The sequence below is a fragment of the Meriones unguiculatus genome, chromosome 2, assembly GCF_030254825.1.
Source record: "Meriones unguiculatus strain TT.TT164.6M chromosome 2, Bangor_MerUng_6.1, whole genome shotgun sequence".
NCBI lineage: Eukaryota > Metazoa > Chordata > Mammalia > Rodentia > Muridae > Meriones > Meriones unguiculatus.
This window is the reverse complement of record NC_083350.1, coordinates 133,680,795-133,700,937: the sequence shown is the minus strand read 5'-3', so window position 1 is coordinate 133,700,937 and position 20,143 is coordinate 133,680,795. Positions and strand designations below refer to the sequence as shown.

The 20,143-nt window shown below is 36.0% G+C and overlaps 1 protein-coding gene across 5 annotated transcripts in view; it reads left to right on the top strand.

Moving 5' to 3' along the window:
* The window catches only part of Naaladl2 (N-acetylated alpha-linked acidic dipeptidase like 2), a 1,327,651-nt gene that overhangs the window by 578,870 nt on the left and 728,638 nt on the right, over nucleotides 1-20,143 (top strand). For all 5 annotated transcript variants that reach the window (XM_060378133.1, XM_060378134.1, XM_060378132.1 and 2 more), the window contains one exon: nucleotides 18,621-19,122. In XM_060378133.1, the coding sequence (XP_060234116.1) occupies nucleotides 18,629-19,122 (494 nt within the window). In that variant the 5' untranslated portion in view covers nucleotides 18,621-18,628. The remainder of the gene's footprint in view (nucleotides 1-18,620; nucleotides 19,123-20,143) is intronic.

Below are 20,143 nucleotides of genomic sequence, written 5' to 3'. Positions count from 1 at the left end.
GGAGGGAGCTACAGGGGGGATACAAAGCAAATAAAATGTAATTAATAAAAAAAATCTTTTTAAAGTTTGAAAGTAGGAAAAAGAAGACACCCTATCACAAAGAGCTCACAGAAGAGTATTCTGTACAACTTCTTATTCATGTAGAGTAAAAACAATCCAGAGAAAAGTGTGTGTGTGTGTGTGTGTGTGTGTGTGTATGTGTTTGTGTAAGTGTGATGTATTCTGGGGACCAAACCAGGGCCTTATACAAGCTAGACAAGTTCTTCAAGTAGAAGCTCATACAGCTCATACTTTGTAGGATATTAAACAAATTATATAGTGAGGTTTGTCTTGGCCACAAAGCATATGTGGTGTTTTGTTGAAGAATAAATATACCTAAAGTGGGTACCTTGACCACCAGCAACCATCTTGTTATACCTCATTCTTCACACAGAAACTTCAGCAAAACTCAGAAGGCCTGTTCTTCTGTTCCATGTGGTGTGAACTGTAAGTTACTATGTGATAACCAGCTAGGGGCTGGTCTAGTCTGAAGATCCAATGTTTTTCCATCTTCAATACTTTGTTCAGAATACAGGGCTTAGCAGTTCACCCTTATTATACTTTCTACCTTCAACAGGTACTTTGAGCTCTTAACTCACAGAGTTGGATCTTTATAGAGAAGAACCTTTTGGAGATATGTGCAGAAATATTTCTTTAAAACATAGTTTGGATGTAATTATTAGGTTTGATTGTGTTATAGAGGTCACATTTGTGAGGAAAGTGATGGGACAAGAATTTTAAAGAGTTTCCATAAATGCAGGGAGTTTACATAGAAACATTTGGAGAAAGACCATTAGTTTCAAAGTGTCAAAGACTGCAACTCCAAAGGACCAAGTTAAGGATAAGGATAAGATAAGGATAAGCTTAACCGTGACTTGAGAAGATTCAAGATTTGATATGTATGAGGTATTAGAGAAAATATCATCTGGTTCAGTTAATAACTTAAAACAAACTGGTTCTTCATTGTTTAAATCATATAATGTGTGTTATCTTTGAGGAAAATGAAATGAACTTTACTTAGTCAGGTATTATTTCCCAGTGGGTCTCTGAGGCAGCCATAGTAAAATCAGCAAGAATAGAAAGGCTGATAGGATGTAAAAAAATGTTTTCCTTAAAAGATGCATTGTGGGATTGAATGGAAAAGAAGCTAAAACTAACCTATGGTTAGTTAGGTAGTACTCCTGATATTTTAAAATTGAAGTTCTAGGTGAATTTTTTTAGTTTTTCTGTTATAATATAATAATCTACATTTTTAATGGTGACAATTATATAGAAATTCTTTTAAGTGTTTTATGTTTAATGCCTTTGTTACTATCGTATTTTCATGCCTTTGTCTGACATATAATTTTATATCACTATTACTAAATACTCCATTCAAGAGATTTCATTATCCTGTCCATAAATATAATGTGACACATGGTTGATACACATTTTAATAAACCATTTAATAGTTTTAATTTATTCCCAACTAATAGTCTTTGCATAATAAATTTATGATTAAAATTAGTTTCTCATATAAACTGTCAAGCAGATGTTATAATATATGGTTACAGTATTTTTTCAGTTTTTAAACTCAAACCCATTTTATTGTAAGTTTAACAACTATTGCTTTACTATACTTAAAGAAAGGTCACAGAGAGAACCGACATTTTATACAATCTAAAATGTTAATTTACTTGGTATTATATTTTATAACTGGTAGACGTAGACGAAAATATTGAAAAACATCTTCACTTGACATGAGATATTTGCATCTTTCTAGACATGACAGAATAGAAAAAAATAATTAACAGAATCGAGGGTGGTTTGCTTTCTCTTTAGTTTGGTTAGATAATTGGTTTTTATTTTTTTTTATTTTTTGTGGATGAAAGCATGCACAGTTATGCATGCACATGTCACATTGCTCCATAATGTTCAGGAGACAATTTTAAAGAGTTGATTCTCTCCTCTTCAAATCTAAGACCTAGAAATAAGGTTCTCAGGTTGTTAGCAATTACCTTTATTTAGCCATCTCTCTATCCCTGCTTAGAGAGTTCTTTAAGAAACACTTCATCCTGGCATAGAAACTCAATGGTGGATCAACAGAATTGAATAGAAGACTGACAGATAAACCCTCACACTTATGGACACCTGATTTTTTTTAAAAGATGCCAAAACCATACAATGGAATAAAGATAGCATCTTCAACAAATGGTGCTGGAATAACAGGATGTCTACATGTAGAAAAATGAAGTAGATTCATACCTATCACCTGCACAAAACTAAAGTCCAAGTGGATCAAAGATCTCAATAGAAAAGTGGACACACTAAACTTGTTAGAAGAAAAAGTGAAAAAAAAGCCTTGAATTCATTGATACAGGAAACAACTTCCTGAACAGAACACTAACAGCACAGGCTCTAAGAGCAACAATCAATAAATGGGAGCCCATGAAACTGAAAAGCTTCTATAATGCAAAGGACATTGTCATCAGAACAAAACGACAGCCTACATATTGGGAAAGGATGTTCACCAATCCTATATCTGACAGAGGGCTAATATCCAGAATATATTAATAACTTAAGAAGTTAAACACCAACAAACCAAGTAATCCAATTAAAAAATGGGGAACAGAGCTAAACAGAATTCTCAATAGAGGAATACCGAATGGCAGAGAAATACTTAAAGAAATGATCAACATCCTTAGTCATCAGGGAAATTCAAATCAAAATGATGCTGAGATTTCACCTTACACCCATCAGAATGGCTAAGATCAAAAACCCAAGTGACAAAACATGCTGGAGAAGATGTGGAGAAGGAGGAACCCTACTCCACTGCAGGTAGGAATGTAAACTTGTACAACCACTTTGAGAATAAATCTGGAGTTTTCTCAGACAATAAGGAATAGTGTTACCTCAAGATCCTGCTATACCATTCCTAGGCATATATCCAAAAGATACTCAAGTATACAACAAGGACATTTGCTCAACCATGTTCGTAGCAGCTTTATTCGTAATAGCCAGAATCTGGAAACAATGTCCCCCAACTGAGGAATGGATACAGAAATTGTGGTACATTTACACAATGAAATATACTCAACTATTAAGAACAAGGAAATCATGAAATTTGCAGGCAAATTGTGGGATCTAGAAAAGATCATCCTGAGTGAGGTATCTCAAAAGAAAATAAATAAATAAATAAATAAATAAATAATAAATAAACCTGATACTGCAAACTAGGACCATGGATGGAGATAACCTAGAACCCCTGCACAGATGTAGCCCATGGCAGCTCAGTGTCCAAAAGGGTTCCCCATTAATAAGAGCAGGGACTGTCTCTGACATAAACTCAGTGGCTGGCTCTTTGTTCACCTCCCCCTGAGGGGGAGAGCAGCCTTACCAGTCCACAGAGGAAGACAAAGATACCAGTCCTGATGAGACCTGATAAACTAAGTTCCGATGGAACAGGAGGAGAACCTCCCTTATCATTTGACTGAGGGAAGGGCATAGGAGAAGAAAAGGGAGGATGGGTGGAATTGGGAGGCGATAGGGGAGAGGACTACAGCTGGGATACAAAGTGAATAAATTGTAATCAATAAAAATTAAAAAAAAATAATAAAAAAAACACTTCATTTTCCAGGTCTTTCTATCTCCTCCTTCTTTCATAATATTCCCTGCACTATGCCCAAAGTTTGGCTATGAGTCTCAGCATCTTCTTGACACCCTGAATGGTAGAATCTTTCAGGGACTCTCTATTGTATCTCCTGCCCCAGACCTGGAAGGGACAGGAGCTCTACAAGGAGAGCAACAGAATAACAACAAAAAATCTGGACACCGGGGGTGTTTTTTGAAACTGATACTCCAACCAAGGACCATTCATGGAGATAACCTAGAACCCCTGCACATATGTAGCCTACCGTAGTGCAGTGTCCTAGTGGGTTTCTTGCTAAGAGAAACAGGGGCTGTCTCTGACATGAACTCAGTGGCTAGCTCTTTGATCACCTCACCCTCAGGGGAGTGCAGCCTTACAGAAGAAGACAATGCAGACAGTCCTGATGAGACCTTATAGACTAGGATCAGATGAAAGGGGAGGAGGACCTCCCCTAGCAGTGTACTGGGGGAGGCTGGAGGGAAGGAGGGTGGCATTGGGAGGGGATGAAGGAGGGGGCTACAGGTGGGATACAAAGTAAATAAACTATAATATATTAAAAAAATTTAAAAATAGAAATAAAAACAATAAATAGCACTTCATTCATGATCCTATCATCAATTCTCAATTAAAAACTTTTTAATATATTTTACATAATATTTGAGGGTCACAATTCTTGTCTTTCTTACCATTGATGTGCTTCTTGAACTTAGGGAAACATGATTATGCATTCATTAAGGTCCAGCCTCTGTGTACTTTTCAGTCATGTAAGAGGCATAGCAAGTAGTTAATCTACAACAAACACCTTTCTTTACCGTCATATTTTTGGGTTATATCACCAATTTTAATTTTCTTTCCTTTGTAGTCCCACGCCTTGAAAGCTCAATCTCAAACATTGTATTTAGATTTCCATTTGTTGCTTTGACCAAAAGAATACGTTTTCAGAACATTCCCCACTTAGATTTAAGATAGTCTGTATGACACATGTTTTGCTATGTAACACGATTTCACATGAAATAAATATGCTGTAAAAGTTTTTCCTTCTGAGATGGCTTTTCCCAGCAGTTAACCATAGTAAGATCATAGAAAATTGTTTTCCTAATAAAATCTCAAAGAGTGTGTTGGAAAAGCCATTTTAGTAAGCAAAGCATACAAACTTTGAGAGCACAGAGATGCCATTCAGGGCTTAGAATTGTCTTTCCATATTATAATTTTGGAAAACATAGAAACTTTCATTCCAGAATAATGCATTTTTAGTTTGTAGAACCTTGGTAATTTTTTTTGAAAAAATAAAAGATATTTAAAAAGTAAGTCAATAATGCATTTTTGAAGAGGTAGAAGACACTGTGGAGAGCATGCTTAGCAGCCTCATATAGATAAAAGCTTCATGTCCTTAGAAATCCAGAGCGTCAGTCAAAAGGCAACAATTTAATATCATTCATGCCCACGAAAGGGATACAAGAATGCAGTGTATCTGTCAAACCAAGAGACTCCTGCTGCTCTCAAGGGAGAGATGATTGTGTGGATGTGCTAATGCTTGACAACCTTAAAGCTCCTTAAGTACAAGCCACACATAGTAGGGAGGATTTGATGAAGCTAAGTAGTTTAGTGACTGAAAACAGGTCAATATCAGGTTGGATGTTAACTGAAGCTGGCACATTCCAAGCTTCTCTGTTTTGCTCTGTCCTGGGTAACAGGAGGAAAGAGAAGTTTGAAAATGTGGCTAAGAAGAGATTATAATGCAGTGTCCTTACAACACTGTTCTTGGAAGCAATTCTCTTTTTCTCAAAGTCATGACTTTAGAGAGTTTGGGTAGCTGCCAGGCCATAGTAGAGAACCACAAGATAGAGATTCCTGAGACTCTAGAGTCAGGAGTGTCAGCAGACTTCTAAGGGGAAGCTGGGAATATAACAGTTGAGTGGTGTTAGTAGTCTGTAGTTGCAGGGTGATATAATAAGTATTAGAAAAGCATAGAATCTCTGGATTTGTGAGCATATTGCTAACTCACAGGATGCCAAGATATCCTGAATGCTGTAATGTTAAAAGATCACAGGACAACTCTGCTTGAAAAGCTCTCATAAATAGATGTGTGCTTGAGAAGACTCAATAGACAAACCTTTCCATGAGAAAACTGTATAGACAGCCCTGGACCCTGCATTGACTTCATTGAAGATTGCAGCTACCTAACATCCAATGACAATGGCTTTGTCTAAGAAAATATTAGGATCCCCCTTTCCTTTATTCCCTGATTTTGTAGTTATATTTGGCTCATATATGCACATTTTAGCATAAAGCAGATAGACCACGAAAGGCACCATGGATTTAAATTCTGTAGAATTAAACAACTCTAGATAACAGGATGTGAAAGAAACTATGACAGGCAAATAAGAAATAAATAAATATAAACAGAAGACACCTTTAGTACCTCAGTGCTTACGATGGATTCATCCCCTAAAAGACTGGGAAAAGGAATCCATGGCAGAGATAAGAGCTGTTTACACAGTCCTAAAGTAAGAGAGTTTGTGATCTTCTTGAGTTAAAGTCACAGGATAGAAACTATAATTATTACTAATGTTGAGATTGCTCATTAAAGACGCTGAAGAAGGTATTTTATATTGCTTTTGTTCCTTTTAATGAATTTTATTTTTGCCCATTCCTAAAAAACCCTTTCCTTACACAAAGGGTAGTAGGTTCAATACCCCCCCCCCCCCGTTAGGCTATGTTGTACAAACTGCAGTGCATTCATGCCTCCAGGAAACTGGCAGATTGGCATACATATGTAAGCAGTCTAAAGCAAATATGCACAGACCAGCCATATTACACCAAACAATTTTGTTTACAATGGTTTTGTCTACATTTCAATTTACAGCCTGTGACATCCTGTAAGCATTCTTTCACATACCATTAAGCAGGAACAAGGGTAACTCAAAGTTTTAGTTGTATTCTTTCCAGCTTAATTATCTTGTCTCCCTAAATTTAGTTATTATTACCCATATTGACTATTTTTTTCCTAAAACATAAAACAAAGAAAATAATTTCCTTTTACTTTACACACCATTTATCCAAATAGTAAAGCACTTCTTTTATTAAGTTGACATAGAGGAGAACAATTAAATAAGGACTCAGTACATTTACAGAGATTGGAGGCTGTTGTTAAAGCCATGTGACAAGACCACAAAAGGAAGAATTATCCCATTGTAGTGAGAAATTAAACCAGGAAAACATTTTCTGAATTACTGTTTTTATAGCTTTATCTTACCCTTTTCTGGAGTTGAAATCATAAGAATTTCAATAACAAAAATTCATATCATAAACATGGAGTTTATTTGTATAAAATCAGTAGAAACTGAGGAATTTGTGTTTCATGGTTTTAGCCTACAGGAACAATGGCTGTTATGATAAAAGAAGGCAATTTACAGATAGCATTAAAGGAGAAAGGGGAAAAGGCTCTTAAGGGGGAAGAAGGGAATGAGCAGAAGGAGCAAGAAGAATGGGAAGAGGTAGTGGTTAAAGAAAGAGGAAAGAACAGTATGTAGACATATGGGTTGGAGAAAAATAAAATGTAAACCATTACTTTGAATGTTAACTTTAAAATTAAATGAAAAATAAACTACCTTAATGAGAAAATTTACTATTAAAACACAGGAAATAATACAAAATATTCTTCTACAAAATATTGTTTTAACAATAATTTTATTATTTCTTTGAGAAAGTCATACATTCATATAATAAAATATAATCATACACCCTTGCTGTTTCCCTCTTTTAACTCTAAATCTTCAGAAAGGTCCTCTCCAAACTTTCTGTCCTTTAAAGAATTATATTTCACTTAACAAAGTAGTGAGTCTCATATGTGGAGCTATTTACTAGGAATGAAAACTAGAGAGCCAGTGATCTTCCCCAGAAGCTACTAACTACCAATATACCTCAGTTCTTAAGTTGAAATTCTGGAGTTCTGATGAATCATCTGAATTCATAGTGCCTGAAGAGGTATGGTATGCCTTTTCCTCAAATCAGTCTTCTCAAACCAGTAGACTAGTTGACATTCAAAGCTCCAGGAAACACTGTATCAATACCCTCTCACTGAACTTAAAGATTATATCACAGAACTGTCATAGGAAATCGAGAGTGTACCTCATGTTTTAAAATCAGTCTAGTAAAGCCATGCATTTATTTTACTTGTAAAATACCTTTTACAAAAAAGAAAGCTTTGAAATGTCATTCTAGTTTCAATAAGACAGTATCTTTTATATTGAGATAAAATACTGTTAGAAACATCAAAGTCAGTGAATCAAATCAGTCATATTTAACGCGCTATTGTAAATACACCATAATATGTAATGATGGACACACTGAATATATAGATAAATACATGCAGTATTTTTATAATTATATATTGCTAATTCCTGGAAATATCAAAGGATAACATTTAACATTACATAAGTATTATTATGTCCTTTTCTATTTGAAAGTAATTTTTTCTGTAGAGATTAAAGATAAACTCATCTCTGTAACAATAAGATTTCAAGCTGGTTGCTAGAAGTAAAGTATGATAAATATTATAAAGCATTAGTCAAACATCTCTCTTGCCTATCTGGACCATACTATTGGTGAAGAAAGTGTTTCCTACCTACTCCAGAGTACTTGAGAATATGTCCGTATCACTCATTATATCTAGGTCCTTGTTAATAAAACCTAAAATACCTGGTCAAGTTTCATTTTAATTAAGGCTGAATTTTAATGCCGTGTTGTCGAGGTTTTTCTTTATTCTTTGACATTATGAAATTTATATATTGACTTTGTTAGTAAATCAAATGTACAAATTTAGACTCTGTTCTTTGTATTATAAACATATCTTACTTGTTTATTTTTAACTGTAAATATGATGTATACGGCTCCTTATGTTTTAAATGTATGCAATTTACACATAGTGAAAAGTTGTCCTACGTGGTGCATCTAACATTTGATTGAAGTTGTCTTGGTATACACGTCATGAACTGATAGTTTGAAAATGCATAGAGGAGGAACACTTAACACAGTGAATTCTGTGCTGTAGGCTGGGGCTAGGTCAGTAGTTAAGACGCTTGCTGTGTTTCAGAGACTCTAAATTCTGGGTTCAGTTCCTAACACAGTGACCTGCAAGTCCTGCTCCAGGGCATCCAGTCATTCTCCTCTCCTCTTCCAGAGAGGCATTCAGAAACAGCTAAAAGCAAATCTTTAAGATATTAATTTTCGCTTTGTGATTATTTAATGAGTGAATACTCAGCTCATATCCCTGAGAAGAAGTGATGTAGACCTTATTGTCTAAATTTTTTAAAACATTTATTTACTACCTCAATGTTTAGATAGCCACTATGTTAGGATAGATCTAAAGCAGCAAGAGATTATATTTTACACTTGAAAAATTCTGACTTTTTACTATGTGTTTTTATGTCTATGTAATCTTCCTGGTTTCAAACAATGAGAGAGAAATAACATTCAGAAGAATGGAGTTATTTTTAAATACATTATGTTATGTGCATGTAGTTAATTTAAAATATGTTATATTATGTGTATGAAACTCCTTATGCACACATGTTTGTGGATGTGATATAGTATACACATATGTTTATTTAGTTGTATGCACATGTGTATTCACGTCCATATGTATAAAATTATGGAAGTTAGAAGTAGATGCCAGATCTCTTCCTACATTGTCTTCCCCATTATTTGGTGATATTCTGCCTGTTGCAGCGCCTGGATTTCATTAATATGCTAAGGATGACTAGCTAGAGTGTTCTTGTGTCTCATCCTCCCAAGGGCAGGGGTTGCAGGGGTTCCAGTTGGTGCTAGGTATCTGAATACAGGTACTTGTACTTGCATGGAAACATTTTACTCACTTACTCATATTTCTAGCTCTGCAAATGTACTTTATTGACCTGAGCATATATTCACCTGGGAAATATTTTTTAATTCAACATCAAAAATACAAAGTAGAGGCAGAGGCTTTGTATTTTTCCTATGGTAGTATAACTGTATGTAAAAGCAACTTTTCTAGCATCTAAATCTTGAAAACTGTTAATCTGGGGAGATCTTATCCAAATAAATAAGATTTGTTGAAATCAAAACAATGTATCTTACTTTTTCATAAGCAGACTTTTTTAAAAGCGTGGTCAAATTTCATACTCTAGAAGTGTGCACACTTTTATTTCCGCTAGAAGAAATGTGACAAATTCTATGACTTTATCTACACCATACCTCATTTTTTTCCCAGAGATATTTAAATTCTGTGTTAACCATTTCCTCTCTCCCCCCCACCTTGATACAAGCCTGAATTATCCGGGAAGTGGGAAGAAGGAACTTCAATGAGAAAATACCTACATAAGGTTGGCCTGTAGGCAGGAATGCGGGACATTTTCCTGATTAATGAATGATTGACATGGGAACACCTTCTCAGCTGTCTTTCAGCTCCAACCCCTTTGTTCTTGGGGTTATATGCAGGCTGAGTAAGCCAGGGGAATCAGACTGGTAAACAGCACCTCTCCATGGCCTGTGCATCAGTTCCTGCCTCCAGGTTGCTGCACTGTTTGATCTACTGCTTAGGCTTCACACAGTGCTGGAATGTGATCAGGGTGTGTTTGTGAGCAAAATAAACCCTTTTCCTCCTAACTTGCTATTGGTCATGGTCTTTAGCCTAGCAAAAAAAAAAAAAAAAAAAAAAAAAAAGCAAACTAGGGCATGTGGTGACATATTTTGAAGTCTTATGTTTGCATTATTTTTTATTTTTGTATTTTTTAATATTAGTTACAGTTTATTAACTTTGTATCCCAGCTGCAGCCCCCCTCCATTTCCTCACAATCCTCATCTCCTCCCTGCCCCTCTCCAAGTCCATTGATAGGGGAGGACTTCCTCCCCTTCCATCTGACCCTAGAGTATCAGGTATCTTCAGGACTAGCTGCAATGTCCTCCTCTGTGGCCTAGCAAGGCTGCTCCTCCCTTGGGGAGGGGGATGTCAAAGAGCCAGCCATTGAGGTCATGTCAGAAATAGTCCTTGTTCCCTTTACTAGGGTAACCCACTTGGATACTGAGCTGCCATGGGCTACATCCGAGTAGGGGTTCTAGGTTATATCCATACATGGTCTTTGGTTGGAGATACAGTCTCAGAAAAGACCCCTGTGCCCAGATATATTTGGTCCTTGTGGAGCTCCTGCCAACCAGGTCATACTAACTCCCCCTTCTTTCATATGATTCCCTGCACTCTGCTCAAGGTTTGGTTATGAGTCTCAGTATCTGCTTTGATACACTGCTAGGTAGATTCTTTCAGAGGCCCTCTGTGGTAGGCTCCTGTCCTGTTTTCTCCTACTTCCAATGTCATTCCATTTGTCTTTCTAAGTGAGGATTGACCCTTTTACCTTGGGTCCTCTTTCTTGTTTATCTTCTTTAGGTGTAGAGATTTTAGTATGTTTATCCTATCTTATAGCTCTACCACCCACTTATAAGTGAGTATATACCATGTGGGATACCTCACTCAGGATGATCTTTTCTCAGACAACTAGGAATAGCGCTTCCTCAAGATCCATCCATACCACTCCTAGGCATATATCCAAAAGATGCTCAAACACACAAGGACATTTGCTCAAACATGTTTGTAGCAGCTTTATTCATAATAGCCAGAACCTGGAAACAACCCAGATGTCCATCAACAGAGGAATGGATACAGAAATTGTGGTGCATTTACACAATGGAATACTACTCAGCAATCAAAAACAAGGAAATCATGAAATTTGCAGGCAAATGGCAGGATCTGGAAAAGATCATCCTGAGTGTTTGCGTTATTTTTAACTCATTAAAGTGATATGACACTTAGTTAAGTGAATCACATGCTTCTGTAATATAAAAATAAGAAGTTTAAGTAACAATTATGATCATATATAACACATATCTACTGTTTGTCTTTATAATACAACATTTCCATTTTATTCAGTATTAGTATGTATTTTAATTTTAAAGAGAACTGCATTCTTTGGGATGAAAGAAATCATTTAAGTTTCCTTTAAAAAGCACATATTTTCTAAATTTTAGTTATTTAGAGTTTACTAGTGATTTTTCACTGAATTGTAATAGGTGGAAATAAACTGCTAGAGAAAATACATAGATGTTATATTTTACAATAAATCTATATTTTATGTAAAAATAGAAAAAATTTAAAATGAACTACTAAATTTAATATATATGTATATTTGGCTTATATTTATAGATGATGTATGAAATCAATATAATAGATACATATATTAAATATGTATATTTTATATACTATATATTTACATGATTTATAAATACATACTATATAATATAAATATTACATATAATATATATAATATAAATTATATAATAAGTATATTTGTTATATATTATATATTTATATAATATCTATTGGTTATGTGTATTTATATATGTGTGCATATATGTAAATACAATTATTTTTTTCAAGGAAAAGAATTAAAGCCTTCTACTATATATGCTGTCACGTATTCATATTCTTGGCAATTTTCTAGAAGGGTTTCTGCTGTTTATTATATCTGCTGTTCACCATTCCTTGACCCAGGTAGTGATCTCCATTTGAAGATAGATCTTGCTGAAAAATTATTAGTGTGTAATGAGTCTAAAAGAGGTAGTGAGGATGTCAGGCAGAGACCCATCATGGTGAGGAGTTAATATCTGTATCTGCATTACACCCTAATTGATGGCTGTGCCTGATGCTGGAACAGCGTTAAATTGCTGGTGTGCATGTGATGGAGTGCCTGTTGTCGGACTAGAGATGAAAACTTGCTCTCAACCTTGCAATTCGTTTTTAAATGATTCATTGAGAGATGACTTTGAATGTTTATATTAAAGGTCAGAATTAAAATTCTCCCAATTTTGTCTTAGCTCTCATGTGCCAAGTGTTCATTGAAATAAGCCATGTTTTACATCCAATACTAAAAAAAAAAAAAATTGAGAGAGGTGGAGGGAGAGGACAGAGGGAGATTTTTATCTAGTAAAATGGGCGAAAATCTAAATAACTTCTTTGAGACAGTTGATGAGCAAATTCATCAATTGTATAGGATCTAAATTTTAAAAACATTGTGGGAAGGTAAAAAAGAGTGAGTCCATGTACTTTGTACTAGATCAAAGTACATGATATATTTGAAAGAAACTGTCCTTATGAAGCATATAACTATTTACAGAGAAAATACAAAAATCGGATTGGAGGGAGAGCATGAAGGGACATACAACACACATGAGCTGGAAGTGGAAAGGAAGATATTGGGGCTGGAAGGAGAGAGTGAGGATGGGCAGCAGGGAGCTAAGGGAAAGAAGAGACGCATGTCAGCAAGACTGAGTATGAAAATGCCATAAGGTAATACACTGAATCTCCTGCCATGACAAGATGGTAGCAATTTATTGACACATTTAACTGAAAATAAGAGAACTATTTTCTTTGTGATACAAAATTACAGTTTGCAGAGTACGTTAAAGAAATTGGCTTGTGGGGTATTAATAATAACTGCATCACCTAATGTGTAGTCTTTTTTAAACAAAATCGCAAGTCATTTTAAAGAATTTGTTCTCGAATGTCAACTTACAGTGTATGAGTGAAGAATTCAGTTTAGGACTCTGGCTCGCTCTCTATAGTATGTCAGAGTAAGCCGATCCTTCATTAACCTGTCTTTGGAATTTTCAGACTACATAGTATACTCTGTTAAAATTTTCATTTACACAAAATATTGTTTGGTTTCTTCCTCTACCTCTTAAACATAACTTAATATGCCAAAAAAGTCACTAACCTGATGTCATTATCTGCTTATTCTGATATAATGAAAACAGAAAGTAAACACACAGCCACAAAGGAAATAAACAAAACCAACCAACTTTATGCAAATGTTAGGCTTTCTTCAATTGCTTGGGAAAAAATTATATTGGAAAGGAGTCAAGAGTGATGAAGTGAGAGAAATAAAAAAATAGTACATGAAATCATTCCTGATGTTCTAAAGCCTACCAAATAACAACTGCATGATAATGGTCAATATATCATGTTTCTGTTTTGATATATAGACTTTATTAGTTTCTTCTGTCATCGCTGTGACCAAGTACATGACAAGAAGCAACTTAAAGGGAGAATGATTTATTTTAGTGCATTGTTCAAGGACATATAATCTATCAAATGGGGAAGTCTTGCCGCTAGGGTCTCTGTGGCAGTAGGGTTTGCTGCATGACTCTTTACATCTCTGCGGCTCAGGAGTCAAAAGGGAGAGCGGCCATGAGGCAGGGCTACAATCTTCCAATTCCATGTCCACATTCTGCAGCTGCTGGTTTGGCCACATGTGTAAAATGTTCCAGGATGCAGATATGAAAAGGTTCTGCATGTCTATGGGGAATGCTTCCCATTCATACCATAGTGTGGACTAAATGTATACCAAGTAAATTAACAAACCAAACTATAGTCTATATGTACGGCTATTTTATGGGCCTCCCCAATTATTTTACCATATGACATAATTTTATATTTATGCAAGATTGTGTAGTTTATTAGTTTATGTCTGAAACCTTTTACATTTATTATTTTTAACCTCTAAATCTAGAAACGTTGCTTCTATTTCTCTTAATCTAATCTACAAGCAGCGGATGAGCTCAGGTTCATGCTGTTGCCATGCTTACTCCACACTGTGAGCCTTGGGTTGCAATAGAATTGTTTAGGTTCATGCTGTTGTCAGGCTCACTCATCGGGGGGTCCTGCGTGTACTAGATAAGGTTAGCATTTGTGTTCATGCCATGTTCCCCACATAGACAGCAGCTGCAGGCTACAGAGAAATCCTGATTTTTTTCCCAGTGCTTTCTTTCTTAGGTATGTCTTAGTATCAGTGGCATGTGACTCATCCCTGGCTAGCATATCATTCTAAGAGTTCCAAAAGAACTATGCTCATGCTGTTTCAGCCTTTGCAATATTTCCCCTGCCTTGGTCCTTGCTTCACATTCCTTCTTTCTGGTAAAACTACCAAAAGCAACTTAAAATAAAACAAAACAAAAATACCAAAAAAAAAAATTAAGTTTTTAAATATTTATTTATTTTTTACTTTTTTCATATGACTGTTTTCTTGCATGTTTGTCTATGCCTGGTATCTATGGAGGTAAGAAGAAGGTGTCAGATCCACTAAAATAGGTGTTATACACAGTGTGGGTTCTCGGAACTGAACTTGTGTCCTCTGAGAGAGCAGCAAGTACTCCTAAGTACTTTATCACCATAAGAATGTACATTCTTTAATGATTACTATTGATCTGTGACCCACGTGTATCATGTCTTTATCAGTAAGGGCTTCTATCCAGTTGTAGAGGGTAACCACAAGTACTGTCAGTAACCTAAAATATATGGGTTTCTGCAGGACCTTTCTGACTAACATGCAGAGGAATTATTTAAAGGAAATAATTCTGGCATTGGGTTTGGTATTTGTTAAGCTCTGGTGTCTAGTAGAGATAGTATGCTTTTGTTATAGGGTAACTTTGTTTAAATTTTTGTAAGTGTATGTGTGAGAGAGAAAAAAGATGGCTTCTGTAGTAGTAAGTTTTCATATGACTGTTCTGAGAAGTCTTTAGTGTTTATTACATCATCTAAATATTTTCTTTACTATTTCCTCTCACTTCTACTCCATTGAACCCTACCAGCTCCATTACCCTCCACTTTCCCCTCCATAGCTCCACACTGAATCTCCTTGTCCCTGAAAGTCCATCTCATGTGGTCTTTCACGTATTTCCTGACATCTATAGGTTTTCCAAAAGAAACAAACATACCTAAGTATTCAGAGCTAACATCCACACATGAGGAAAAACAAGTGAAGTTCGTCTTTTAGGGTCTGAGTTACCTCAGTGGAACCTCTAATTGGCAGAGTAATTAGAGTTAAGAGCCTGTGACTAGCCAGGCCATAGGTCCTAGGGGGAACCCACTACTATCATTTCCCTAAATTAACATCATATTAAAATGAGTTTAATGACTTATCATTACACACATTTATTAGTGCATCTCTCAACCCTCATCAGAGTGTCCTGTTTAGTAGATGGCGATTATAGAGACCCACAACTTGTCAAAGTGCAGAGAATTAAAAAAAAAAAAAAAAAAAAAAAACAACTGCAGAGTGTTCAGCCCTAAATGGAATGTTCTAGCAAACCACCTTTCTCCAAGGCATAGAGATCAGGGAGGAAGAGCATGCATACAACCCACAAACGCCTTAGGCTGTGTGTATTTACAATATATCTGTTTTCTGGACAAATAAATGCAGTTGCATATATGAACACACAGCAAGTGTGACAGAATGCATACTACCTAAACAAGTCCAAACCAGACAAGATCTTAGCATGGAATCTGGAAAGGTGGCCACCCTTAACTGAGGTTCCTTAAGCATTCAAAGCGGCGGAGAAAGGGTGAGTCCATTTTCTTTAGGGCTTCATGACTTCACCCTTGATAGAACCATGTTCTTCACCTGAGAGGAATTGAACTCTATGGATTTAAACAGACAGATAGACAAAGGACATGAAGTTGGGTGAGGAGGAATGTAAGGGTGGATTTAGAAAACATTGGAATAGGCAGGTAAATGCAATCAAAATACATTACATGAAATGGAAAGGATAGGAGCCCCACAAGGACCAAATATATCTGGGCACAGGGTTTTTTTCTGAAACTGTCTTTCCAACCAAGGACCATATATGTATATAACCTACAACCTTTACTCGGACGAAGCTCATGGTAGCTCAATAACCAATTGTTTTCCCATAGTGAGGGGAACAGGGTCTATTTCTGACAGGAACTCAATGGCAGGCACTTTGACCTCCCCACGCCCTAAGGGAGGAACAGTCCTGCTAGGCCACAGAGGAGGACTTTGCAGCCAGTCTTGAAGATACCTGATAAAACAGGGCCAGATTAAAGGGAAGGTGGTCCTCCCCAATCCGTGGACTTGGAAAGGGGCATGAGGAGCTGAGGGAGGGAGGGTGGGACTGGGAGGAAATAAGGGAGGGGGATACAGCTGGGATGCAGAGTTAATAAAATGTAAATAATAATAATAATAATAATAATAACAATAATAATAATAAAAGAAGAAAAATAAATTGTATTTTAGGTACTGGAAATGGACATACAGAAAAAAAAAGAATTTTGAAAAATATTACCAAAAAAATAATAAGAAATCCTAATAAATGTTTCTCCATAGATTTTATTAGGTCAACTAAGAACATTATATTTGTTCTTTTGTCTTTTGTATTCCTCTTTCTCTTAAGATTGATTGTTTCGTTTCCCTTGTGAGAACAGAAACCCATACATCTTTACTTTTGTTGCCTCTCCTAATGACTCGCATAAATGATAAATTCTGGGGTCAGTTCTGGACAAGAATGAATTCTACTTGATAAAGGAGCATATGACAATAATAGAATTATATTATTTGTTGTTCATGATTGAATACTAAGTTATGTCTAATATTCCTAAAAGTTCTAAGCACTTTTATTGTTTGGCTTTCTTTTAGCTAACCTATGGAAGGTCAAAATTCTGTGGCTAATGCTACGTTCTCTCATGAAGTCCTGGCTTTCCTCTTCTTTGTTATTGTTAATGACTATCATTAAGAATTAACTTACCAATTATCAGTTGAGCTTTATGCTTTACTCCTCCCAGAGATTCACTGGAGATTTAGAAATGTCCTGAAGCATGGGAAAGGACCTCAGCATCCAGCTGAGACTACACAAAGTGTAAGCGTAACTAGTGTGGACACTCCTGCTCTACAACTGTGACGCTCTGGCAGCTAACAGAGCTGAGAACACTTACAGCTAATTAGCCACGATAGCCTAATGCCACTCTGTGCACAACAGACACAACAGACGGTTGGTTATGCAAAACTGTAGGAGAGGGAAGCATCCATCTGTCCTTTACAAGGTTATGAATCTAAGACCTCCCAAACTGGCAAAACGTTTGACCTTTGGACACATGCCATTCTTGACTTTTACTTAAATTTCACTGAACTAAGCCAGTTCATGTTTTACATTCTGGGAAAACCTTCCTTCTGTTTGACAGCTTAAAAAAATCCCAACCCTTTTCTTCACCCAAGATTGTATAAATGCACCTTATTTTACTTCTTGCAGTTCTATAGAATTGATACTGGTTTTTCTATTTTGCCAAACTTAGGTTTGTTTTCCAAACCAGCTCAAATGTAGGTAATCATCTCAAGGTCTTTTATCCTTTCCTTCTCTTAAGAAGTCAAGTCATTGCTTCATTGCATCTGTCTTTAAATTGTTTAAAGTTGTATCTAAATGTGGTTAAAATTGGCTTCATTCTTACACATTATGTCCTGTTGTGTGCTCCTGTCACTCTCTACAACTACAGAGATTGGTTGTGTATTTTTATGTGTAGTTTTAAAAGCTTTTAAAATAGACTTTCCACAAAATACTTTCAAATTTTATTGTTCATTTCGACCTCCCCTCTATATTTAACAACAAAGTAAGATTAAATTATTAGTGATTAAATGTTTTCTGTAGGGGAATGGTTATAATTACTAAAGTGAAGTGTACATATATGTGTCCTATGCTAATGAGGTGAATATAAATGCACATGTGTGCATGCATGCAAAGGGGAGAGGTCAATTTCTGGTATCCTTACTTGTTCTTATTGAGACAGGAACATGCACATTTATCCAAATTACCTGTCCAGCAAGCCTCAGAGATTCTGTGACTGCCTCCCTGGTTCTAGGATTACAGAAGCTGGCATCATCACGTTCAGCTCTCTTGCTGAGTCTGAACCATCATGTTTGAGCTACACATGGAGGAGCCATGTGTCCAGACATTAATCATTAACGTTTTCTGCAGCAAATAAGCTTTTTTTTTTGTTTTATATTTCATTCCTTGCTTTTAATTTTAATAACTATTTATTTTAAGGTAGTATAATTTCCATTTTCTTTCATTTTCATAGGTAAAAAGATGGCTTATCAGAAGGTCAATGCAGATCTAAGAACCACGGGACACTCACAGTACTTAGACAATGATGACCTTCAAGCCACTGCCCTTGACTTAGAGTGGGATATGGAGAAGGAACTGGAAGAACCGGGCTTTGACCAGTTCCAACCAGACAACGCTGAGAATCAGAACTTGGGGCACTCAGAGACTTTAGACCTCCATCTTGATTCCATTCAACCAGCAACTTCACCCAAAGGAAGGTTCCAGAGACTTCAAGAAGAGTCTGACTATGTTACCCACTACACAAGATCTGCACCAAAGGGCAGTCACTGCAACTTTTGCTCCCTTTTAAAAATACTTTTCACAGCCACCATTCTATTTATTTTTGGAATTATAATAGGGTATTATGCACACATGAATTGCCCTTCTGATGTCTCACCATCAGGAACAAATGACTACCAGTTATACCAAGATATTCTCAAGACAATCAAAGCAGAAGATATTAAGAAATTCTTCAGGTATGTGCTGAGAAATGGTTATTGTTGGGATTTATTTCCTGGGAAGTAAATCTTAGAAGAGGGATTGAACTGGAAGTATAAAAAGTGTTTTAAGTGGATTGACATAACTTACATCAGGAATAGAATCCTATGGAAGGATGTACTGCAAGGTAAAATTATGACATGAATTTTATTAACTGATAATAACTGATAATAACTACTATGTCAACCAAAAGACTCTATCCTATTCATTTTCTTCATATAAGAAACACTGTTAAGCCATGTTGAGATGCAAAGATTGTTTGGAAAAAGGTTATAAAATCTAGGATATTTGTCATATGGTTAACAATTTTAATGACCTCGAAATCAATCTGCTTTATGGAATGAGGTAACTGCCATCAGATACTCACAGCACACTAAGAAGTTGTTGGTGCTTTGCATTCCTCACCTTTCAAGTAAGCACTCTCTGTTTGAACACACTAGGTTCCATCCATCAGACAGTCCAAAAGCTCCTTTCTCTAGTGAAGGTGACTTAATGGATGGCTGTGGGACCAGAATGCATTGATTTTTCAATAAAATATATAATAAAACATTCTTATGGAGGACTTAATCTGAGTTGTTAGGAAGAGCTCCAAGGCCACACAACATGTGACAACTTGATGATTGTGTTTTGTTATTGCCTCGTACTGAGTTGTAAATGGTTTCCTAGTTTATATACATAGTAAAATGGATGAAGAAGAAAAAGTGGAAATTACATTCCAAGAATTTAGGAGAAACAAAGAGCCCTTTGTCATTTGTACATAGATAGAGTCCAGCAATACTGCTTTCCCAGAATGTTTGTTGTGGGCCAGAGAGATTTACAACCACTGACTTGCTGGCAAGAATGCATTTCTAGTGATCTTCCCGGGAAAACTTACACTGAAGATGTATGATGCATAGTAATGCTGATGAATTCTAATACTCTCCCTGAAAACATGTCTAAGTGACATATGGGAATACAGTTCTTGTGTACAGCTTGTCGGGTTTTCGCTGTTGTGTAAGC